The sequence below is a fragment of the Atractosteus spatula genome, chromosome 28 (assembly GCF_055471065.1).
Source record: "Atractosteus spatula isolate fAtrSpa1 chromosome 28, fAtrSpa1.hap1, whole genome shotgun sequence".
Lineage (NCBI taxonomy): Eukaryota > Metazoa > Chordata > Actinopteri > Semionotiformes > Lepisosteidae > Atractosteus > Atractosteus spatula.
Genome location: NC_142733.1, coordinates 10,009,553 through 10,035,150, shown reverse-complemented (window position 1 = coordinate 10,035,150; position 25,598 = coordinate 10,009,553). Strand labels below are relative to the sequence as shown.

Below are 25,598 nucleotides of genomic sequence, written 5' to 3'. Positions count from 1 at the left end.
TGCTAGCTAACTGGGAATGGGACTCGGATGAGGGGTGGGCGGGTCAGAGGAGAGGAGTGTGCACGATCAGAGTCATTGCCAGAGTCTTAAGGTGCAAAAAATACATTTCTGGGATTTTGTCGAATCTAATTAATGGCATTAAAAAGATTGTAGAAAATAAGGTGAAACTCAGCTTTACTCATAATGGTAATTTTAGATGTCATTCTTGAGGTTTGTGCTTGAAGTCTAAGTGTTTTGTGCACTTTCCTCCTCTAGATTGGTGAACTGTTGAGCTCTGCAGACCCAACGCACAAAGCCAGTCTGACCCTAGCCGGCCCAAACTCGGGCGAGTGGAAGAACTCTGTGCTGGAGAAGCATAATCTTCAGGACTTCATTGAGATCAAGACGAACCCCCCCACCATCTTGCCCGAGATGGAAGGTCTGCAGGAGTTCACAGAGTATCTCTCGGAGTCTCTGGAGCCCCGCTCTCCCTTCGAACTGCTGGAGCCGCCCGGCACCGTTGGCTTCCTCAAGCTCTCCAGGCCCTGCTGCTACATTTTCCCTGGAGGCCGGGGAGACTCTGCCTTTTTCGCTGTCAACGGATTCAATGTTTTGGTCAACGGGGGCTCCGATTCACGTGCCTGCTTCTGGAAGCTGGTCCGGCACCTCGACCGAATCGATTCGGTCCTGTTGACCCACATCGGGGTCGACAACCTCCCTGGCATCAACAGCCTGCTGCAGAGGAAGGCGGCTGAGCTGGAAGACGACCAGTCAGCGGGGTCTCAAAGCAACGAAGACTGGCTCAAGAACCTCATCTCCCCGGAGCTGGGAGTGGTGTTCCTCAATGCCCCAGAGAGACTAAAAACCCTCCCCAGTGATCCAAAAGTGCTGAGAAGCTGCGATCAAGTAGCACTTACCTTGCAGTACCTGGAGAGGTTGTCTGTTCAGCCAGAGCCCCTGTGCCGCACCAATGGGGCTGTTATCGAGCCAGTCATCCTCTTCCAGAAGATGGGGGTTGGTCGCCTGGAGTTGTATGTCCTCAACCCAGTGAAAGGCAGCAAGGATCTTGAAACCTTGATGCAGAGCTGGCCAGGCAATGGCTCCCCCAAAGGCTCGGAGATCAGTCTTCAGTGCCTAGTTTCCATTTGTGCGTTACTGGTCTGGCACCCAGCTAACCCCCTGGAGAAGATTATCCGTGTGTTGTTCCCTGGCTGCACACCCCAGGGGAAAATCTTGGAAGGCCTTGAGAAGCTGAAGCACCTGGATTTTCTCAAGCACCCAGTGGTGAGCGTGAAAGACTTGGAATCCTCCAAGTCGGACAAACAGCCTAAAAGGGCAGAGAGCAGGGAGAGCCTGAAGTCGGTCCCAAAAGACTCCAGACCCAGCAGTGGTACGTTGAAGGAAAAATTAGGAAGAGGTGACAAAAAACCTGACACTAAGGCCAAGAGCAAAGTTCCTGGAGATGCATTGAAAGAGGGACCCTGTCCGAAGGACGTGGAAGAGAAATCAAAAGCTAAGGAGGAGGAAAAACAGAAGGTTGATGTGAAGCCAAAGACGTCAAAAGAGAAGCCGGCCACCAAGAAGGAGCCGGCCAAAGATGAGAAGAAGGAGGTGAAGAAGAAAGAAGAGAAACTCCCTGCAAAGAAAGAGGAGAATGGAGAGAAAAAGAAGGAACTGGTGAAAAGGGACACTGCGGCCGCAAAACCAAAGAAGGACATCAAGCCAGAGCCCAAGAAAGAAGTCAAAAAGGAGGTCAAAGCAGAGGAGAGGAAGTTGACCAAGCAACCCGTGAAAGAGGTCAAGAAAGCCCCGGGAGCTGCCGCATCAGCTGTGGCAGAATCGAAGAAACCGGCTGCTAAAGTTGGGCCTCCAAAGAAAGACGGGGCCCCTGCGAAGAAGGAAGCAACGTCTTCGGCCAAAGGCGCAAAGCTCAAGACGCCAAGAAAGGACACGGACAGCGAAAAGCTCTCTGGTGCTTGTGAGGGGGATGCTGAGCGCTCCAAAATGTCCACTCCGGAGGACATGACGGCAGAGTTCGAGCAGCTGAGAGAAGAGAGCGAAAGGCAGCAGCGGGGAGGCGGTGCAAAGAAAGGCAAAGAGGAGTTAACGGACGAGGGCATCGCTACAGCCGAGAGCGAAGTGGAACAGTCGCCACTCGACAACGTAACGGCTGAAGACGAGCCGAGTGGAAATGGAGCTGTGGATGAAGTTCTGGAAAGCCCAGAGAAGTTCCGCTCTCTGGATACTATTCCCAACCCCGGTAAGGTGATAGGCCCTCCATCACCCCTGGCTAGAACCCCCAAGAGTGACCGCAGTGTGAACTTTGACCTTACTCCCACCGAGTTCAGGCTCCTGGATGGAGCCCTGAAAGAGGGCCTGCTGAGGAACAGTCAGGAGGACCCATGTGGGAGTTCAGATGAGAAGACTCTGGAGATTGTTTCTCCTCCTGGGTCAGGACCAGCCAGTGCAGGTCATACCCCTTTCCACCAGTCTCCTGCAGAGGATGGTCTGGGATCTGGAGAAGACAGCAGTCTAGGAGGGAAGATATCCAATTTAGCCTTTGAGGATGGGAGGCCTCTGGGATCATGTAGAAATTCAGAGTCGGGCTGCCCTAAAGCTGGCCTGGAAAATTCCTCCTCTTCCCAGGATAAACAGTCAAGCTTCCTTTCTCTGAGCCCATTTAAGGACGTGATGCCTGATGTCTCTCCCACCATCACCACTCCATCCCTTCCAGCAGAAGTTGGTTCCCCCCATTCCACAGAAGTGGATGAGTCCCTGTCCGTTTCCTTTGAGCAAGTACTACCCCCGGTCAGTGAGTCTCCCAAAGAAGAGACTGGTGAACGGCCATACACAAATGGTCACTTTGTGGATCCAGAGTCCAAAGTTGGAATGACCCTTCCCTTGCGGACATCTCACAATATCCGGCCTCCAGGTGACGGTTCGGAGGGACGCTTGCCTGGACCACATGCCCTCCTGCCAGAGGTACCTCCTCACGATGTGGACCTCTGCCTGGTCTCCCCTTGCGAGTTCAGGCACCCCAAAGCTCTGGAACAGCTCTCACCTTCCGTCGTCAACCCCAGCCCCCGAGACCTGTCGGACGACAGTGATCTCTCCCAGGAGCTTGCCAAGCCCCTGTCGCAGCGTCGGGTCGGCAACCGCAGATCCCCTCAGGGGCAGGAGACGCCCCCCACCTCTGCCAGCGAGTCCCTCCCCACCCAGTCGGATTCCGACGTTCCCCCTGGAACGGAGGACTGCCCTTCCATCACAGCAGACGGCGGCCTGGACTCGGATGACGATTCCGGAAGCTTCGCTCCACATGAGCGGCCGGCCTCCCGCGCGTCCCATCGGGGCCTTGCGGCCCGGGATCCGCCCCCCGCCCCCCTGAAGGACCTCCCGCCCCTGCCGCCCCAGCCCGGCACCTGCATGGCAGACCCCGAAGCCGAGCAGCAGACGAAGAATGGCAAGGGCACGGCGAAGACCAGGAAGCAGGTGGGCACGCCCAGGCTGAGCTCTGCCAACGCGGCGGCGCAGAACACCAAAGCTAAAGGTGCCCAGGGCACTTCCTCCTCCGCGAGGGCGAGCTCCAGCTTGGACGCCCGACCGCCCTCCAGGAACACTGCGGGCGTCTCCAAGACCACTGCAAGACCCTCCACTGCAGGTGAGCGTGAGATTCATTCTTCGGTATGACAGGACAAATACAAGGTGAAACGGGGGAAGTAGTAGAGTGATGTTATCTTCTGGCACATGAAGTCGAAACGACGGAGAACCTGCTTTAAATCTCAAGTATACGGCCGTTTTTGATGGGGGGGGGGGGGGCATCCGGGTTCTTCTTCCAGTTTTATTTTTATTTTTCAGTTCTGGAGCTGTAACTGATCTGCGCGAGTGAAACACTCAGGCTATTAGCGGTCTGAATTTCAACAACGATTGGTGTTCTGAATTTCCTGTTTTTTTTCCCCCCCCACATTCTGTGAGCTTTCGATCGGCAGCAGATCATCTCTGTTGCGAACCATCATGCCTGCTTGTTCCGTCTCCTCTCCTCTCAGGCCCCGTGGGTGGCAGGCCCCCCCCGGCAGGCACGCCGGTGTTCCTGGACCTGGCCTACCTCCCCTCGGGCCGCGCCGCCGCCACGGTGGACGTGGAGTTCTTCAAGCGCCTGCGCTCGTCCTGCTACATCATCAGCGGGGACGAGCCGCTCAAGGAGGTGGTCATGCGGCCCATCCTAGACGCGCTGCTGGAGGGCAAGGCATTGTGGTCGGGCAGCGTGCAGGTCAGTGGTACTGCTGCAGGTCGGAAGATGGGCTTGAAACAGCCTCTTTACGGAGATTAGCTGGTAGTTACTTTCAGTCGGTCTTTCTTCACAGATTCATCATACGAGTTCCCCAGGACCTTGCAGTTTGTGAAGTACCGGTTGACATAACCTTTTCTCCAGACTGATGTGATGAGCAAGTGGGCAGTTAGAATTTCTAGACGTTGAGCCGCTGTGCTCATGTGCTGTCAGGCTAGCTGCTGATGTCACAGTGTGGTATAGGAACTGCTGAGCTCATGTGGCAGAAAAGGAGAATCTTGCTGTCCTGATCTACAAGGGTTCCTTTTACCAGAGATGGCAAAATGATGCAGTTCTTGTTTTCTTTAATCCTGTATATACTGAGCAATCTCACTTGTGCGTTTGTTTTTAGAACCAAGAATATATGCATATTATATATTTTGGATACTGTTTAATCCAAATGGCACCAATATTGATCGTCTTTTTCGTCCGCGGCTGGTCATGGCATGCTTTACTTCCTGTGGGTTCATCCTAATGTGCTAGCGTTCCAGCAGGACAAGCGTTTCCTCGTGCTGCTTGTGACAGCTGGTTTCCTGGGTGGTGGAGGTTTGAGTAGGGCATCCACAGGGTGACTGTCACCAGGTTTGAACCCCAATCGAGTGTCTGTGGGATGATCTGGGGTGATGTGACGTCCCGGGTTGAGAGCCCAGTGAGCAGGCGCGTGCTAGTCCCGGCTCTTCAAGAGGAATGGGATAGGACACTGCACACATCTGGTATTGCTTCCAGCCGTAGCCACGCACGCCGCTAATCCTGTGCGTTTCATTTCATTGTGGACATCCTGCCCATCAGTATATATGTCTACAAGGTGGCACAGCTTTAGACAGCACCTGGCAGGAAATCGCCAGCAGGAACAGAAGGCAGCTCTGAACGCTGAAGAGGCGCCAGGATTCTCACCGCCGTCCCCTGTCTCCTCCAGGTGACCCTGATCCCGACCTTTGACTCGGTGGTGATGCACGACTGGTACCAGGAGACCCACGAGAGGCAGCGGGAGCTGGGCATCACGGTGCTGGGCAGCAACAGCACGGTGGCCATGCAGGACGAGACCTTCCCAGCCTGCAAAGTGGAGTTCTGAGGGCAGAGGAGGCTTCCGCCCGCCGGCCCCCCCCCGCCTTTCCTCCCCACCCCCCTCCCTCGCGCTCCGCGGCCGCCGGCGCCGCGTGCCTGGTCACGAAACTCCCCATCCCCTCGATCAGGACGGGGATCCCCAGGCAGCTTCGCACCCCAAAGCAGCATGACTGCCACTGTCCAGCCTGACCGGGCCACGACGGGCTCCCCAGTTCCCCGAAATCCGATCTTCATTTACAGCCGCCCTCGCTTGCCCTTGACCGTTTCCTGTCGCGTTGCCCATCTCCATGGGGGTTGGAAAGGCGGCTGATTCTGGGGAACGGGGCCGTTCATCACTCCTTTGTTACACTCCTACTCTTTTTTTTTTTTCCCCCTTGAGGCCGTGGGAATTCATTGCTGCCTTTCAGAACAATCCTCTTTTTTGGGGGGGGGGGGGGGGGGGACTTATCTTAATTGCGCACTTGCACGGTTTTCACAACGAAACCAAACTGGTCACTAAAAGCATGAGTCCGTAGGGTCTCGGGAATGCATGGATCGTCCTGCGGGGGGCGCACTTTGAGCGGGACTGCAGTGTCGGGACAGGGGCGTATAGGCGTCTCCTGGTTCAGCCCCCCTTTCCGCCAAAGCGTTCTCACCTCAGCTGCGTGCTTCCGATTCGGAACGAGTAAACCGCCCGACAGCAGTGGCGGCTCAGCGAGATCCGGGGGTCTTTTCTCGTGGCGTTGCTGGTTTCACCTGCTAGGGGGTGAGAGCGATGTGCCCACCCAGGCCGTGAGCTGAGCGCTGCAGAGAGGAAGGCCTTGGCTCCCCTGCGGCTCCAGCTCAAAGCACTGAGGCGGGCAGGGCTGTTCTGGGAAGGCCAGGCTGGTCCGGGCTGGATGTGGGAGAAGCAGGTCGTGGAAGGATGAGCAGGAAGTGAAGGGTGTTGGGTTTTGCACCGCGGAGCGGGGGACGGGAGGGGGCCGCGGGGATCGATCCCGCGGTGGTGGAGGAAGCGTGACGGCCGACTCCCGACGCCGAACGCGTCCCCGGTTGGCGAGCGCAGCCGTGTCACGGCGATGAGCTCCTTTCGAGAGGGCGTGGTTCGCGGAGTTTGGGCCAGTGTCGTCGGGTGGACCCGGAAGGCCATGGCTGTGTTTCTGGCGGGACGTTGGCTGGCTGGCTGGCTGGTTTGGGGCGGTCCGATCGTCAGATCGGGGGTTCCTGAGCGTTAAAAGGGGCTGTGGAACTACCTGAAACAAAACCGTCGTCGAGTGCGTTTTATAACCACATTTTAGTAGTTGTTCTGTGTCTGTGATCTCTAGGTGCCACACGTATCTCAGAGGGAATGTCATTTAAAGTTGCACACGCAAAACTTTTTTTATAATTAAAAGAGGAAGTAGCAAGAGCGTAATTAGCCAGAGTTGGAAGACGATTTCTAGGACAGGGTTCGCTTCCGATTTTTTTTATATTTATACATATATTTGAGCCTGGGTTGCGTTAGTGCCTAAATGTGAAATATTTACACAAATGTAACACAAAAAAAAATCACCACATTTATCATCACCTAGTCCATTTGTCTGTGGTGTTCTGCTGTAGGGTAGCGAGCTCATATTCTGTGAATTATCAGTGCGTTTTAGCCTGTCGTACTCTGCATGCACTGTGTTAGATAGTGTGCAATACGGTGAGGCAGGGGGCTGCTCTCATCCTTCAGGGCTCTTCCCGATCCCATAGCAGAAGGCTTTTTCGGCCACTTTTGAGTTTGAGACAATTTCCGCTAAAGGTTAATATGTCGGTCTCAGTCTTTCAACACAGCAAGCGCGATCCTGTGTCATGAAGAGCGAAACAATTCAGTCACTTTAAAAAAACAAAAAAAAACAAACTCTTTTTGGAAACTGTGATCTTCAGAAACATTGCCAGTTAAAAACAATCGGGCCGTGCGGGATATCGCTGCGGAGTTTAATTAGGCCGAGGTCTCGTTACCGCTGGGATTCCCTCCAGACCACATGAAATGAAAATCTGGCTCTTTTCTGTTAATTTTTTTTTTTGGGTGGGTTTTGCAGCTGCCTGAAAATGATGTCTGAATATTAAATTATTACAGAAGCTTAAGAAAGAGGCTATTGCGGACATCATTTCCAGAAGTATTGTTTTACTGATTTTTTTTTTTCCTGGAGATTATGGCTGAAGATAACGGTGTCAAGGCCTTGAAGTGCATTAAGAGTGGATGAAAGAGTTCATTTTCATTGGGAGAGATCTGTGGCGTGTCTGTGTGCAGGTTGTCAAGGTGACAGCTGCGGCCTAGCCGCTCCCCAGCGATTCTCGAAGCCTGGGGCTGTTTACAGACATAGCAGAAGATCCAAGGATGAGCCCTTCACACAAGGGCTCTTTTTTTAATTTAATTTTGTTCAAGTACTCGACATTGTAATGTAAAGAGAGAAAACAAATTCCATTGCCCGCTTTATTTATTTGTCTGTTTGCTAACTTATTTTTTTTAATCGCTTCCTTTGGCATTGTTCTGGGAACCTCACAATCCTGATTGTGTCAGCTGTATTACAGTTACTCTGCTGAGTCCTCTGGATTTTAAGACCGTGAAGGGCGTCTCGTGCTTTTCTGTCAGGAATGCCATCATGGGGAGCGCCTAGGAGGAAGATTCTCATGTGTGCGCGTCTGTTGTCTGGTACCATAGAGACAGCATGGTTTCAAAAATCGGTATCTTTTATTCCTGAACCATTGTTGATTTTTTTTGTTCGGTAGGATATCTACCTTGATTTTTTAATAGAGCTGGCTGTATAACACAAGTGACATTCGATAAGCTTGTATTAACATGGTTCTGTTACACAAAAACACCTGATCAAACGTGGCGGTGATCCCTATGTTTTAAAACGACTGTGAAAAAAATCTTTCATTGCTTATGTGCCACCTAGTGGTCACGTTGCGAAATTGCAACTTATTGTTCTGTACCCCCTTGGAAGTCTTGTTCCCGGAGCAGGGTTGCAATTGCCTACCTGAAAACCCCCTTACTGTCATGTGAGACTGAAACTAAAATCTGTCAAAGACCATTTTCTCTGGTGTAGTTCAAGCTGTCGTTTAAACCCGAAACTGGCTTAGGCTTTACTGCAGATGTTTCCTTTCCTGAGGCGTGGTATTTTTTGTTAAAAAAGGAAACAAATGTCATTTGGTTGCTTACTGCAGAGTATTTTTGACATCTGTGTCTGGTACTTAGACTGAATGTCTTAGACTCTGCTGCACTGTACGCTGATTACCATATAAGGCAACTCAAGTCAGTATCTTAAGCTAACAATATGACCCAGCATGCACCATTCTCACTGCTGGCTGTTTTTGTATGCGAGGCTTTTGGCCTTAAACACTTTGTCTAAGACACTGTCTGCAGCAGCTGTGGGAAGAGCTAACTTGAACCTGACATGTTTTTAAATGTACCTGTGACCCCCCCCCCCCGAATTTCTGCAGGAAAATCAAATCCAGTTTTTGTGCGATCTCTCTGTGCAGAGTGCACAGTAGGTCTTTATCTTTTGTCCTGCACCATGGCAGAAGGGTAAGGGATTTTCTTACTGAATGTCCAGACTTTCAGAATCTCACTCAGCACCAAAAGGGAGTGAAGTCATAGCAGAGAGATGAAGTAAGTTACTATGGTCAGTAAACACCCCCATTTTGGGGGGGGTGATGATAGAGGACAGATATTGTTGAGGTTCTCTAAGCAACCAAGTGGTTGCAGTAGAATAAACACTGAGGAGTAAGAGGTTGCCCCTGAACCCCTGAAGATTTAGGAGAAAAACTCTTATTACAAAAGAGATTTTGATGCAATGAACCAGAAACAAACTTTGGAAATTGCAAGTTGCTGTTTTTTCCCCCTTACATTAGTCACCTTTGGTTCAGTCTTTCAAGGCAGTGTTACTGTTCTTCAGATCCAGCTGTTTGCAGCGGTCTGTCTGCCTGCTGGAGCACACGTAGTGGATCAGCAACAGGACCATGTTCACCAGATTCTACAGCAGGCTACTGTCTGTCGTGTGTGTAAGTGGGGGGAATTATGTACTCTGAAATGAAGGCTGATGACTTGATTCAGTATTGAACACTAATCCTTTTTGTTTTCTTTCCAATAAATATGCTTCTTTTATAATTCACTAAAAGGTCTCGTTTTGTTTTTTCATTATTCAGTTCAGGTAATTGAGTTCCAGTGCCCACAGGTGCAATGGGTCAGCAGGCTAACCTTCAAAAAACAGTCAGAATCTGGATCATCATTTGCATGGTTTTACCTTTTAAGATTTTATTTTAAGTTATACATAAATGGGACTAAAATACTGTACTATTGGTTCTGTCATAACTCAATCGTTGCATTGTTAGAGAATGGTGTGTTGGAAATGTCCCATTATAAAAACAGCAGAGTCCAAGGGAATTAAAAGGTTAAGGGGCAGATTATGGGTGGAGCAGTGGTCAGCATTGCTGCCTCATGGCGCTGGGGCCCTGGGTTCAATTCCAGACCTGGGGTGCTGTCTGTGTGGAGTTTGCAAGTTCTCCCAAACTGTGTGGGTTTCCTCCCACAGTCCCAATACATACTGGTATGTTAACTGGCTTCTGGTGCAAGTGTCTGTCTTTGTGTGGCGTCCTGTCCAGGGTGTACCCTGCCCTCTGCCCATTGCTGGCCAGGTTCCCAGGTGTCCCTGTATTGGATAAAGTGGTTAGAAAATGGATGGATGGAGTAGTTGGTATGAAGGTACCAACAGGATGGGTATTTTTCCAATACAAATTGCTGTATTATTGTGTTGTAGAGTTAAGAAAGAAAACATTTGATAGAGGGGTAAAATGAAACCCCATTCAGGTTACGAAAGGGAAGAGTCGATCGTGCCAGGAGTCCTGCAGGAGGAGGGCGGGACAATGAGCTGCTGGAGCCCCGCCCCCGCAGCGAGGGAGCCTCCGATTGGCTGGGCGGCTCCGGATGCTGGGAGGCAGCGAGATGGTTGCCGTGGCAACAGCCCGGCCCGTGTACCGCTTGCAGGTGCGGAGAGCCCAGGTGCGCCGGGCCTCCCTGTCGGGGACGGCACCTCTCAGGGTCAGGGTGCATTTGTTTACAGTCTGTGCGCCTGTCTGGCTTGTTCAGTCGATCCGGTTCGAGCCCTGCTTGGGGAATTCCCTGGAAGAGGTGAGAGCACTAACAGGACAGAACGGGAAGTCACGGTTTTCGGACGACGGGTGAGCCCCCCAGCAAACTCTACTTCAAACGCCTACACGTGTCCTCGGTGTGCCGGTGAGCAGAGTACGAGCCACTCGAAATCCACTCTCACGATAATCCAGCTCATCCCGACCGGACACGCTGTCACAGCGTGTGGATACTTTAAGGAGTCGTCCTCCTTGGTTTAAGCAGGTATGCCAGTCGGGGACGATTCACACCGTTCAGCGGAACGGGAACCCGTGCCTACTGGTCCGGAGCCCTGGACCTAGACCTGCCCCAACATGCTACCCTCAAATACAGGTGAAGGTAAAGTCCACACCGGAGCTCATCCGAGCGCCAGGCGCAAGTTTTTTTTCCCCCTTAGGGGCCTGTGGCTGGAAGGTCGCCGGTTCGAATCCTGTAGCCGGCTGAGCAATCCTACTCTGTTGGGCCCCTGAGCAAGGCCCTTAACCCCAACTGCTCCAGGGGCGCCGTATAAATGGCTGACCCTGCGCTCTGACTCCAGGCTTCTCTCCCTGTCTGTGTGTCTCATGGTGAGCGAGCTGGGGTCTGCGAAAAGACAAATTCCTAATGCAATAAATTGTATATGGCCAAGAAAGTGATCTTATCTTATTCTGGGCCCTGGGGTTTGTAACGTCAAGCTGGAGAGCACGGGACTTGCTCTTATGAATCCGTGATACTGGTACAGATATGTTGTGTTTGATGGCCGGCTGCCTTGATCCTTGATGCGTTTTAATAAGGGCAGATCAATGATAGTAACATCGGCAACGTTGGAATAGCCTTCTTCATCATCGACCTGGGAGGAAGACATCGTGGCTGAGGTGAGCAACGTATTTGTAAGGGTCTCCCGCCCTCTAGCGGACAGAGTTCGTTAATGCGCCCATCAGCACCTGCCTGGCGTGACCTTGACAATGATTTTCGTACTCTCAAGTTTTTAATTTATGTAGATTGTGTTCACAATGTTTTGCATTTCTGTTCAGAAACTGCAATAGTTCAGGTTTGAAGTTCAGTTGTCTGCTTACAAATTTAAAACATTAATAGCTGCATAAATATTTATTAAGAAATCAATAAACCAATTGAATCATACGTTGTGAATGCTTTTGCAGTGACCTCCAAAAAGTGTATATTTTATCCAAAGGAGTCTCTGAATAAAACATTTGCCGTAATAAAACCGGCCCATCAACGATTAAAATACATCTCCCGCTAACTTCGTAGCACGTAATGAAAAGTTTTAGTTTTGTTTTTCAGTCTTAGGAATTGAGCACAGAAGGTCGTTTCGAACAGGGAAAAATGTGAATTTGTCTTTTAAAATTAGGCCCCACTGCTGGATGAAAGCTATACTTACTAGTAACCTTTACACTAATTCACAGCTTTCTTGTTACAGCTAATGTGTATGAATCAAAACGCAACTTGGAATATTTGTATACATTTCGGGAAACAAAAATGTTAGCACTTTAAAAACAACGCGGTAAGAATCTCGATAAGGTTTTATCCTTTATAACTTCTCGTTATAATCTGATCTTCTTTGAATATAATAAAACCGAAAAACTGAATAAAATTCATCCATCCATTTTCTAACCGCTTTACCGAATTCGGGGTCACCCTGGACAGGACTGCTGTCCAATCCACACAAACACACAAGGGCCAGTTTTCCCAGGAGCCAAGTAACCTACCAGCATGCTTTGTGCTGTGGGAGTACCCCCGGAGCCGAGGCGGCGGTGCAGCACAGGACAATTGAAACCTCCCGCCTCCCGCGATTCCAGCACAATGACGGCTGTTCTGACCAATAGCGGCCGCGCTCCGAGGCTCCCCCATAGGTGGGCGGGAGCCAGGTCCGGCATCCCGGTATGTGATTGGTCGGGAGGCTGGGCTTCGGGCCACGCCCCCCGGTGGTTTCCATGCCTACGGCGCATCTCACCCAAGGATGGGGACGGACGGAACCTGTGGCCAATGGGAGCGGCGGTGGGCGGGGCCTGCGGGCGGCGAGAGCACTGTGGGTTGGAAGTGTAACAAGACAGGACTTTCCACGCGCTAGCGGAGGGAGGACAGGTGATCGGGGATGGAGGATGAGCCGTTGCGTCTGAAATCATCTGCAGGTAATCGGGGGGGGGAAAAAAACCAGAAGACCGCTCGGATTTGATAGAAAAGTGCGAGGAACTACGTCTTGCTCGGCAAAAAAAAATCCATTACCCATTAACGCCCTATTCGGGTGTGCGCATTTTATTTTGTTGAACCGCGCGTCTTTCTTTCAAAGAAAACCTCGAGAGGGAGGTTTTCCGCACGCGAGCGGTTCGAGGCGGCGAGGGGGCGCGAGCCGTAGAGTCTCGGGGTGGCTGGTGGCTGCCGCCCGGCGGAGCGCGAGACGCGGCTCCGTCAACTTCCTCCGGCTCTCGGGGGACCCGCGCGCTGTTGCCCTGACAGTGGCGCGAGCCGACGGGTGGCGAGTCGGTCGCGGTTTTTAGTAAATGAATAGTCCGCTGGGAACGGATCAGCGTCACCCAAGTGCGTTTTCAGGGGCTGTAACTGCTCTGTTTCAGGTACGAGTATCCCCGCTAGGGTTGTGTCCGTGCGTAATGGACCTGCCGTCGTTTTTTTATTTCTTAATATTGACGTTAGCCCGTTAGTAAGAATCTCCACTCTCAATTTCTAACCGACTGTCTGTGGCGAGGGTCGCGGTGGCTGTTAGGAGTATCTCAGAAGTGGTACACAGATGAAACACGGTACTTGGCTTCGCCAAGAGGCGCCGACTGACGGTAAAACCGGCAGCCGAGTGTCTGGTCCGCTCCGGCGGGGTCACTGGTCAGCGGGAGAGGTGGCAGGTTACACCGCTGCCCTCGGCGGTGGGGAAAAACATCTCTCATTCTTAGGTAGCCAGGGGGTAGACTGTCAAAGAGTTTGGTCTTTATTCTGAAACAGGAGGTAGCCCTGGTTTTATATAAGGTATGCATTCGCGAACAGACACATGCTGGTACTTCTTCAGTTTTGTGTTTCTTTTATCTTAATCTTTCAACAGGGGGTTGACTCTGGTCTTAATATTGTGACTGTAAGAGGTTTTAAAAGGAGTGGCTGGAGGCACAGCGATTAGTATCGCTGCCTCACAGTACTGTGGCCTCGGGTGCTGTCTGTGTGGAGTTGGTATGTTCTGCCTGCGGTTGTGTGGATCTCCTCCAGGTGCTCTGGTTTCCTCCCACAGCCCCAAAACACACTGGCAGGTCAGTTGGCTTCTGGGGAAACTGTCGGTGCATGTCTGTGTGTGCCCCGTGATGTACCTGTCGCCTGCTGGGACAGACTCCAGCTCCCCTGTGACCCTGGACTGGATGAGGCAGTTAGAAACTGCACAGGGTTAGAGTGCTGGTCACTTTTTCCCAGAACGTATAGATGGCTGTTGTGGAAAAATTGTTGACCCCCCCCCTTTTATCGGTGTTTTTTTTTTTGGCTTGATTTGGCCCAGGAAAACCAGGAGAATTGGATGCTGTGTCTTTCTGTGCCTGTGAAATCTGTGGCTTTCTTCTGTGACGCTTTTACAGTTGTCCTCCCACTCGGCTGACGAGCCGGTGCCATTCACAACTGATGCACTCACCCAACAGACGTGTTTCTTTTTTTCTTGTTGGGAAAAGCCAGCAGCGCACAGCGAAAGTGAGTAAGCGATATGAGACTATGAGTGCTGTGTGTGTTGGACTGATCCTTCCACCATGCCTCCTTGATGTCGGATGAGTCATAGGCGCTCGGCTCCCTTGGTCTGGGCCATGTGTCTTTCTGATCCAGGCTGTGGATCCTTTGAGGGTTCGCTGGTACTCCCCTGGACGGCGAGATGAAACCGCTCAATCTCACTGCTGCCACCCCCTCACTCAGCAGGGAGCTGTCGAGGCACCGGCAGCCACTTCTGAGTTATCATCACACGTCATCGATCGATTAGAGCTACAGAGCTAAGATGCATGTATTTTTTTTTTGGGGGGGGGAGTTGCTCCTCACTTCGAACCCACGAGTAAATTTCAGTCTTGGGAAGAACGTTCCGGAAAAAGAAGTTGAAAATTGTTCCGATAAAAATTGTGCAGGCAAGAATGTATTGAAAGTTACAGGGTCATTTAGTGCATCAGGGTGCTTCGTTATCTAGAGGGCATTTAGAAGTTCGCCACCCAGCACATAAACTGCACAAGAATTGCCTCCAGCCTTCGTTTTTAAATTCACGACCACGTTTCCAAGAGTGCTCTCAGAATCTATCTGGTTGCTTTTCTCTGGACTGATTTCCTATAGCGTTGCGAGATGTGGCTGCTCTGGAATCGGTCTGGAGAAGAGCGGCTGGGTGCGAGAGTTCTAGGGAGAGCCATCTCTTAGTTCATGGAGGTGTTCACTGAGGTGTGCCTTGGTTCTGTGCGTGCGTGCACGCGCTCCCTGCTGTGGTTTACAGCAGAGATGTGTGAGGAGGGGCATCATGTAAGTGTTCCCAGGTTAGGGACGAGCCGAGTCCAGCCAGCTCCTCCGATCGGAGTGAGCTCCGCCGCCAGGCCGTGTCCTTCCCAGTGCGAGCAGGCGTGTTGGGGAGGCGTGTCTCCCGAGGGGGTTACAGGACCCCCCGCCTAGAAAATAAAACTAAACACGAGTTGGGGGTGATTGGAATGAGGGGTAAAATAACCGGCCTCTCCGCCACCATAGCAGGTTGACGACGTCCTGTTTTTCTGGAGCAGCCGGGCGATTGTTAATACATGAACACGAGCCCGCTGGGTGTGCAGAGCCAGAGGGAGCAGGGCTGCCGGCAGGCTGGAGGGAGAACCTGGGCCCCCGGTCTCTGCCAGATGGAGGGGGAGCCAGCCTTGCCTCCCCCCCCCCTCCCTTCGCGTGTGGTTGGCGGGCCGTGACCGCGCTTCAGATCGGTACGCCTCGATGCACGTGCTGATACAGTTACCGCGTGACGGCGGCGCTGCCTCTCCTGCGTGTCCAGGCTCGAGTGTGTGGAGATCTTAGATGTCGCGTACGCTGTGACTTCCTCGCATTCCAGGAAAAAAACCCCAGCTTGGTGGGGCTTTTGGGTCAGCGAGTTACTGGAAACCAGACAAGCTGTGTGCACAATGTAGTCTACTGTTTGGGACGGCTGCACTGGGAGAGGGCAAAAACTAAATAAAGCAGGAATTCCCAGAACGCTGAATGCTAATTGCAAGGATCGGTGTCATGTAATACTACACAGAAAGATCTTCTTGCTCCTGAAGGAGGGATGAAATCAGTCGCCAGAATACTCAACTCCATAAGCTTTGGATGTTTCAAAAGAGATGTGTGATTATTATTTCAGAAAGTGCTGTTAAATAGATGGGCTGCACAGCTGCGCTGGGGCCCTGGGTTCAATTACTGGGTTGCTGTCTGTGTGGTGTTTGTATGTTCTCCCTGTGTTTCTGCGGGCTTCCTCTGGGTGCTCCGGTTTCCTCCTGCTGTCCAAAGACGTGGTGGAGGGTCAGCTGGCTTCTGGGAAGACTGGCCCTGGTGTGAGTGTGTGTGACGTCAGCGAGAGAGGAGCCACACCTCCAGTCAGAGTGAACTCTCCCCCAGAGCACTGTGGGACTTGCAGCATGTGGTGTGATGCGTGACTCTCAAGGTGAAGCACGTTGGAGAAGCAGGTCTGGGGCACTCATTCTGTCCCAGGATGGTGTGGGAGTTGCTGCCGGAGTGTGTGTTTTCATCATCAATTAATCGTCTAGTGTGATCAACTGATTTCTGTCTAGTCAAAAAGGTAAGCAAGTTGCATGTGGTCATGGGGGCTGAAGTTGTACCTTGACATGGGGGTTTTCAGTCATCATCTTGCACTGGACTGTTAGAGCTCCGCTGGAGAGAAATGTAGAAGAGACTGTTCCCCCAAGACCAGCACGGGGAACCACTGGTGTAAAGAAGCACCACCTATTCTCAGTCTTAAAATCATTTCCTGTTCGTTTCCACTTGCACATCTTGTCCTCGGGCCTGTTGAGCTGAAGTGAGTAGGCAGCAGCGTCGTGCAGGCTGCAAGCTGCAGTGCGTACCACAGTAACTCGGCTGAAGCCCTGCTGCCTGCGTGTGAGAGAGTGAGCAGATAACCACAGCGTACAAGGGCACAGGCAGGTAATTAAATGGTCTTCCCACCTCACCTCTTCCAATCAGCTGAAAAGCTGGGGTGTCTCAGTGAGACCCCCAGCCCACAGGGCACATGCATTTACAAGCATGTCATGCCAGCACATCTGCGTGCACATCAGCATTACTGGGGGAAAACAAGGGTCAAGTTATCTCTGCATTTTTTTTACCAGTGAAAACTTCTTGCTTGCCGTAAGTCTGAACAGTTTGTAATTCCAGCACTGAAAGCCTCCAGGCAACGAGCTTCCATTTTAACTGTGTTGAGTTGTTTTATATCAGAAACTTATATGTCAACGAATCATGGTATTGGCCTTCTCGCATGTAACGTATTCCGTGATCTTGTTGTGATCCACGTGTACGATGATTTTTGATTAATCTTCGTAGGCTTGCCTGTTGGATTTCTTCTGTGCATCAATACAATAGAACACACTGTAGGACAAGAATACCGCCCCTCCCCCAAACTGCATACTCCTTCCTTGGCCTTTTATTCTAACAGTGGTGTCCTGTCTTGCAGGACTTGGAATAAACACAAATTGGTTCTTAGAAACGTCAAGCGAGACTGATAACCGTTACAGGACTAAAAGAGAGCAGGTGTTAATATTTGCTCGATCTTGCAGGGTGTTGTTACAGAAATGGCTTGCCAGGCTGATGCCAGTTTGCGCCCTCTCTCCTCTCCCTTTCTGTGCCGCCTGTGTTGACGTGGGCGACAGATGGGCCAGTTAAAAATTGAGGATGCCTTTAAGGATTGATCGTTTGGCTATCTCTTTCCCTTTTCTCCATATGTGGGATCGGCGCTGCTGTCCTTGTGCTTCTGTCCGTGTTTTCCCGGCTGGTGCTGAATGAGAACAGCGCTGTCGGATGTGAGTGAGAGGGCTGTGGGCAGTCCGTGTTCCTCTCCGGCCCTCGTTGGCGCGGTGATGAAAAGGCTCTGTTTATCGCCGTCGAGGAGGGAGGGAGCCTTGCTGGAAAGAGTCTGGTCAAGTTTCTCTCGAGTGGTTTGAATTGCCCATGTGTTTCTCGTGAGCTGCTGTTTGCTTCTCTGTCACCAATGGCATACCTAGTCTTTTTCCGCAAAGAACTGGTATCTTCCTGCATTTATTTCAAAACTGCTAAATTATCATAATGTTATGTGCATAGGCTTTGAGCAGTCTGTCTAGTACATGTGATGCAGAGTAGACATTGCAAATGTAAGGATGACCAGTCATGTATGAGTTTTCTCTGATCAGCTCGTGACACCCAGGTGAGTTTTCACCTGAATACATTGTGCAAACGGTCATTAACTGTGCGTGATCAGTGTTTTCATCTTTTAACAATATGCATGACTTAGAATAACCTCTGCCATACCTAGAGATTTCTATGTTCTTTTAGATTTTTTTGCCTCATTGCTTTGTTAAAAGGGCTTAAATTATGAAGTGTACATCTGATATGGTTGGTGACGGTTACCGTGTACCAGAGTCTTCTGATTGCAGACATTTTTTTTGTCTCCTTTTTGTCAATCTGTAACGTTATACAGAATTAAATAAAGGCCCATTCAAAATTTATAGATTCTTCCCATTGTTGTAAACGAGACCTGTTTAAAAATTCCTGGAATGAAAGGCAGACATGGGATCGGATGGATCTGCGATCAGTTCAGACCGTTTTAAGATCACTGACCCCGTTAGGGTGAGACTAGGGGGCTCACTCCTGCCCCTGGGCTCCTGGCATCTGTCAGACCGCCGGCTCTCTGCGTCCGAACAAGTGAAGTCCTTTTTTATTTTTACCGTAACAAGATTTAAAAAAAAACTACTGACATCTTGATTCCCCTTAATTGTTTTTTTGATTTAGCTTTTAAAACCCAAATCCCGTTCTAGAAATAAGCCCAAGCAATTAAAAACGATAATTGCGCTAAAAGCGCTTTAAAGGGTGGATTTTGTATCAGTGTGGCTACCCTGGGAGAACAGCTTTGTTTCTCGATGCATTGATAAAACCTTCAGTAATTCACCTTTGAAAATAATAGATTAAATAATCAGATGTACGCAGAATGTTAATTGTCATTATTTTGAGAACATATTTTTCCCCACAAAATATATGATGTCTTAATGATGTTGAAGAATTTTTTAAGATGTTGGTTGAGGAGCTTAACCCTGAACAGTTTTGTGTATTTAGGAAATTAAACAAGCAATTGCTCCGGTCTGTGATTTATGTAGTCTTTCCCTTGTCACTGGTGTTTTTTAAAATCGCCGTATTTTTAAATTGAGCTGATCTTTTTTGGGGATTTCAGCCCTGTGGGTATTCCTCTGACACACCGCGAGCCAGATGGTCTGTGCATTGGTTCTGTCAGCCTCAGACTGCTTTAGAAAAAGCAATTTGAAGTTCAGTGAAGTTGAAGTTCAGTTCAGCAGTGAAATTTTGGATGGTAACATTTTCAAATGAAGTGTGATAAAACTGGGAACACAAGGACTTTAATGATGGTGTAATCAGTGGATTTGCAAAGGTGGGAAAGTTCAAAAGAACTTCGACCTACTAATTATGGGAGAAAAAAAGCATTTGTATTACATTGTAGGTTAATTAACGTCTGGGATGTTTAGCGCTGGTGTGAGTGTGTGTGGTTGTGTCTGTGTGTGCCCTGCGATGGACTGGCATCCCATCCAGGGTGAATCCTACCTTGTGCCCTTTGCTTTGCCGGGATAGATTCCAGCGACCCTGCGACCCTGAATTGGATAATGGATGGATGATTTGGCAGTACTATATATACTATTTGGCCAAAACAAGACACGGGCACTAAAACAGCATTTTTGTGTCAAGACATGCACACACTCACACCAGGGCCAATTTTCCAAGAAGCCAATTAATCTACCAGCATGTCCTTGGACTGTGGGAGGAAACCAGAGCACCTGGAGGAAAGCCATGTGCACAGGGGAGAACCTACAAACTCCACACAGACAGCACCCCAGGTCCAGAATTGAACCCAGGGCCCCAGCATGCAAGACAGCAATGCTAACCACTGCTCCCCGATGCTGTCCAATGTTAAGTCAATACACTTAAGGTATAGATTTAATTAGAAGTAAAAGTAAATGGTGTGATATCCAGAAGGTTTTGCAATATAAAAATACATGTAGGTCCCAGTGGTAGAGGGATGCAAGCAGAGATAATGGGCTTTTAGGTCACAGTGTTGTTCGTGGAACAGGGTGCTGAGGGAAATGAAACCTTTGGAGCAGATGGGTATGAACAGTCATTCTTTGTTCTCCTTTGTTCTCTCATCACCTGTAATTACCTCACATGCTGCAGCACAGTAAGATCAGCCTCTCCTATTAACAACCTTTTATGCCACTGTGGAGAACTGCTCAGCAACAGACAGTGGCCCAACCGGTCAGTTATCCCCGCTGAGGGGGGAAAGGATGTGAGCACCGCTAGCAGCGAAGAGAGAAAGAGCCCTGGATTTCCTCTTCAGATCGGGTCCAGGACACGGGCTGGTATCTGCTGCCGGGTGTCCGGCCAGGCCTGTCGGAGAATGAAACCTCTGCCGTCAGCAAAACGCAGCCGCGGGCCGCAGAGAGGCATGACTGTCTGGCACCCCCGCGGGAAGAGGGGTCAGATCAGGGTCGCTCTGTAAGCCCCCGAGGTTTGGACACTGTGAGAAACCGACACTCCTCGCGCGTCGCGTGTTCAGACACGGGTTCTAGACCCCCCCCCCCCCCACCATTTATTAATTTGCTCGGATGAGGTGGATGTGAGTTTTTGCAGTCTGCTGTTTCTGCATCGCTTGTGACCGAGGTGCGTACCTGACCGGGCACCAGTCACAGTGCATGGGTTGTGCTGTGTCAGTGTGTTGGTTATAGGGCTCTCTCCAGACGCGCTTGTCGTTCTGTGTATCTCAGGGGTGAGGAATTCAAGATCAGATCCTCTGATTCCCTTAGATCTGTCGTGAAACAGCTGGATGACATCCTCCTGCTCAATTAGCGGCTAGTGACCAAAAGATCCAGAGGGGTAGAGTGGCTCCCCCACCTCTTATTCATTGAAGCTTTTCCTGTGCTTCGGGGTCCTTGCATGGGCGAGGCCCCTGTGTTTCGCAGTGCTGAAGTCGTGTGCTGTTTTGCGTGCACAGAGAGATTCTCTGCTGCGAGGGGAGGAATATCACAGCACAGCCCTGCTCTTCAGCAGGAGCTGCAACATCCCTGTCCCTGCCCTCGCGTCACTCATTTTTGCTCCCTTCTTCTTCTTCTTCTTCTTCAGGTGTTCGGCCAGTTCGCCATGACCCGACGGGGAACAACACGGTGAGTGCCTCCTGACCGGAATCGTCCGACGCGGCAAACCTGAGTCAGGAGAGCTGCCGAGCAGATGTTGTACAAAACCTGTTGCGTCGTTTGAGTCCGACAGCCATTAGAACCGCGTGTTTGCCTTCCAGGTTAGCCTGCGCTGTAATTTAGGGCTTTGTCAGCGCTGTCTTGCCTTCCATAAATTCCATGACTGGTCATCCCCTAAACCATTCCCGCAGGGGGAATGGGGAAGCCGGTCTTTTTGCTGGCTCTGACTCTGGCTTTCAGTAAAAGCGTCAGGGCTGTTAATAAAAGACTGTACAAAGGCAAAGAATGTTCATCCAAAGCGCTATACAAAAATCAATAACAATTCTGTTAATCTGATAAAACCATCTGTTGGTAATTGTGGATAATGCAATATCATGTCCACCTATTCATTTTTCCTGCTGTTTTGGTTGTCTCTTGATTGAGGAAACATAGAGCTGCTCTTACCAGTAGCTGGCATCATCCACCTGCTCCTTATCAGAGAGCCACTCATTCCCAGCCTGGAGCCTGTCTCCACCCTGTATGGGATGTCTCTGTCCATCACGGGGTCTCACACGCACACACTCACGCAGAGGCACTTCAGAGCTGCCCCTAAATCTAGTCAGCGTGTTTGTGGAAGGTAGGAGAAAACTGTCGTGCCTGGTGCACAACCAGATAGCCACAGGGAGAACATGCAAACTCCGCACAGAAGGCACCCCAGACCAGAATTGATCCTAGGACCCACGCAGTTCTATCTTCCCCATCATGTCCTTTCAGCATCCTTGGGTTTGGAAAGGCTCAAGAAATCAGTTATTATTATTATTATTTGTATTGCATGTACATTACACACGAGGTGTATTTCATGGCAGATGCCATTTGAAAGCAAGAGTCTGACCCATCGTTGATGTGTGCTAAGAGACCCCTTGATTAGCAAGTTGTCCGTGGGCCTCCTGGAATCCCATGAGGTACCGCAAGATCCCAGTCTGGGAATCTGTGCCCTAAGGAATGCTTCCAACTGGCTGGGGTGGTTCCAGTAAAGGGGGCTCCCGCGCTGTCGTGGATATCCTGCTGGGAGTCGTGGGCGTCACGGGCACGCATCCCGTTCTTGTTCCATGTCCAGCGCAATCAGGGATGATCCTCCGAGCTCCGGCCTGCGCCTCCTGGAAGCCTTCTCCCTTGTGACTTCTCTCCGGCGAGTGCAGGACCGCGGCCTGTCCCAGCGGGTCGTCTCCTAGGCCCTACCCGGAGCCTGCTCATCCTCTCTCTGCGCCCCCCTCGCTCCACTGTGCCGCTCACGGGCCCCTGACCGACGCCCAGAAACTCCCTCTTCGAGGTGACTGGAGTAGCTCTTCGCCGTCTGTACCGTGTTATTTGTGAGGGCCAGTTCTAGATAGGCCCTTTGTCACCAGCATGGTTGTCTACCCATATGTTCTATGTAAACAGGTTTTCAAGAGAACACACACTAAACACAGGCCTGGCTGTATGCCATATAGGCTTCTCCAGTGGCTTTAAGCCCTCGGTGTACGTGGATCTTCTTTCACTGACAGATCCACAGATATTCAGCCGGGATCTGTGAGGATTATGGAAATGTAGTAACTCAGACACTTGCTTTCTATCACATTACACAGCTGCAATGCCTATGGTGTGAACTGGCCTCACCACAGCAGCAAAGAAACGTTACTGAGCAGTAAGTTACCTCTCACCTGCTTTCAACTGGTCTCTGGCCTAGCTATTATCTTCAAGCTTATTAGCAAAATTGTGAGACGGACCACTTCTCATTGTCCAAAATCACCCTTTCTCTCCCTTTCACATAGATAGGTAGCAACTTCATGTTTCCAGTTATTTACACAAGGAGATCTTATAGGAATAAGGATTAATGTTTGCCTTTGCACTGGCTGGCCACTGACTGCTGTGTCCTCTCCTCTTTCAGGGTCCTGTAAAAACCAAGGAAACAAAGATGTCGATCTTTAGAAACAATTTCTGGGTGAGTGGTATTCCTTGTTTTCTCTCCTTTCCATGTGAGGCTGTTTGGAAAAATAACATCACATGTGTCTGACTGAATAACATAGCAAGGAAGATCTGTCGCAGTATCTTTAAAAATCATTCTAGTTTCTGCTGGGATGAAAGGAGGCCTGGTTTTCTGTTCCACTAGGGCTTCTATTCAAGTGGTCCACAAGCGAGCTGGATTCTGCTTGGCACATGCACTTGTGCGCGTTTGCTTTATGGGAAATTTCATGTCCCGTTTGTAATGAAAGCATGTAATGTATGGAAATAAAACAAGGAAAGATGAAAAATGTTACATTACTGTTCAGCCAGTGATGATGGTCCACTTGTTTCTTGACCTTGCTGAATTATTTAAGACCTTACTGAATAGGTATCTAGAGTGCGCAACACTGACACATGTCCTTCTGCCCTGGACTGCTTATGCTCTTTGCACTTGGCACTTGGCACCCAACACCCTCTCATACACAAGGTTAAATATTGTATCGCTTCAGCGAAATGCAGGACAGGAATCAGCTCCTTTCAAATGCCATGACTGTGAATATAAGTCACTTATTTTCCCTAGAGGATGTGTTAACGTGATCACCGATTTACTGGAGAGTTTCTGCAACTTTGAAAGAGTAGCTGATGTACAAATTCCTCAGGAGCAAACTTATTGTTTATTGGAAAGTGATGTCTGGCTTCCATATATATTTTTTTAATTTGTTCTTTGCTATCTGTGTTGTAAAAGAACATTTCTGCTGTCAACAAGAGCTGGGTGTCAAAGTGATATGCTTGTGTATGCTGATATTGGGGGTGCGGAGAGTTTTTATTTAATGTATTTGCATTTCATACTGCAGCTGATTGTTAGAGTGCCAGCAGTAATAAAATTTCACACAGGTGTTCAGTGAGTGAGTACCTTGTTCTGTGTTGAAAGGTTGCACTAGTGCAGGGCTAGTTTAGAGCATTTCTGTCTCCAGTAAAGCACAGCAGAGAATGTTTGGATGCTGTGCAGAATAAGCAAAAGGGTTGTAAAATTAGCAGGCCGATTTTTCACAGCTCATGAGAGGTTTTAAAAAATCAATCCGTAGCCTTGATGTGCTTTTTTTCTAGGAATGAAGAATAGTTCTTCTAACATGAAATGCTTCTCAGCATTCTGATTTTTGCATTCATTTTATTTCAAACTAGGCAAGGCGTAAATCCTGTTCTTCTGTCACTATGATATATACTTTGAGTGCTAGGCTTTAAAATTCAGAGTTAGAAGTGCCTTGCAGACGAAAATCTGGAGCTTGAATTCACACGAAGAGCCCTATAGTTCTGCTTCATTTAATAAGAAGGTAAGAAATAATGGCTCTGTGACAATAACTTGTGCTGCTGTTGTCCTGGAGGTGTTGCGGAGGTTTTGGCCTGAAAAGATGCTGATTTTTAGATGAGGGACTTGTGGTTTGTGTACAATTCTTAGGCCACTTGAAGATGTTATCCACATTGACGTGCTGGTATTTAACAGGTACTTTCATCAAGAATAAATAATGTACCCAATAAGGATTTGTTTATTATTTTCTGAAAATAATTAGCACGTGGTAGTACTTACTGTACATTAATTTAGTCCACACCCCTTGGTAGTACGCAGCCCTGAGCTGGTAGTTAATATCATAGGAACAGTTACAAATGAGAGGCCGTTCAGCCCATCTAGCCGTTTCATAGTAAGTAGGTAACTGATCCCAGAGTCTCTTCCAGATGGTTCTTGAATGACAGCAAAGTATCAGCTTCAAGAATATGGCTGGGTAGCTTGTTGCATACCCCCACAACCCTTTGGGTAAAGTAGTGCCCCCTGTTCTCAGGCTTAAGTACACGTTCATATGGGTTCTACTTGTGTTTTATGAATAATATTTCTTTATATTATTTAATTTTATTATCTTTATTTGTGTTTTCACTGTTCTTGCATCACTTATGGGTTCCTTTGGGGGGGATGTGGTACATCACCCGGAAAGTCAGCCGTCCTCAGGGGAGAGGGAGGGGAAGAAGAGCTTGGAATCAGTAAGGGAGATTCCTGGGAATCTTCAGTGTTCCCTGCTGGTCCAGAATCGCCACGGTGTTGCCACTGTTCTGCCTGATGGATAAATGGGCCTGATACACAACGCAGAGCGTCAGAGGCCGTGTGGCTGCAGTGCTGCCTCCGCTGGGGGGCCAGGTCTGCCTCTGCCACTCGCCTGCCGCCGAGGGAGCCACAGCAAGACCGCGAAAGGCAGACCTCGTGCCCGCTGTGCCCCTCGGGGCTGGTCATCTGATCCAGCTCCCGAGCTGCTTCCTGGCCGCTCCTGGAATACGGCCCTGCTGCTGTAGGGATCCCTTCCGCAGGCCGGTGTAGATCCGCTGAGGAGCGGTTAGAGAAAACCCGGATTTCTCCAGCGGGTTCTAAAACCTTCCTGCCTGTCAGCGGAGTTTTTGCAAATGGATTTGGAACGTGGATGGATTTAATTTGGCGTTTAGTTTATTCTAGTAGAGACATTCATTTTGGAGTTCACATCGCTCACGACACGCAGTCTCTTTAGACTCAAATCCTTGCAGTTGCTAAATGAGCTGAATTATCATAATCGCTCGCTGTTGAGATGCAATTTATCACTTATCACTTGAAATAGAGATTTTAGTTATGTTTTTTTTCCCCCAGTTTATTCTACTGAGTCCTTAAAACAAGCCCACTGAGAAATGCACCACGAGGATGCTGTCGGTTTTTTAC

At 49.8% G+C, this 25,598-nt stretch overlaps 2 protein-coding genes across 2 annotated transcripts in view; both read left to right on the top strand.

Moving 5' to 3' along the window:
- Positions 1–9,492, top strand: part of map1sa (microtubule-associated protein 1Sa) — a 31,584-nt gene extending 22,092 nt beyond the window's left edge. Inside the window, exons 5-7 of the mRNA XM_088907588.1 lie at positions 256–3,637; positions 4,023–4,246; positions 5,220–9,492. Coding sequence (XP_088763714.1) covers positions 256–3,637; positions 4,023–4,246; positions 5,220–5,375 — 3,762 coding nt within the window. The 3' untranslated portion in view covers positions 5,376–9,492. The remainder of the gene's footprint in view (positions 1–255; positions 3,638–4,022; positions 4,247–5,219) is intronic.
- Positions 9,493–12,522: 3,030 nt separating this feature from the next.
- The window catches only part of fcho1 (FCH and mu domain containing endocytic adaptor 1), a 57,929-nt gene continuing 44,853 nt past the window's right edge, over positions 12,523–25,598 (top strand). The window contains exons 1-4 of the mRNA XM_088907391.1: positions 12,523–12,628; positions 20,835–20,875; positions 22,002–22,214; positions 22,812–22,865. Of these exons, the coding sequence (XP_088763517.1) occupies positions 22,839–22,865 (27 nt within the window). The 5' untranslated portion in view covers positions 12,523–12,628; positions 20,835–20,875; positions 22,002–22,214; positions 22,812–22,838. The remainder of the gene's footprint in view (positions 12,629–20,834; positions 20,876–22,001; positions 22,215–22,811; positions 22,866–25,598) is intronic.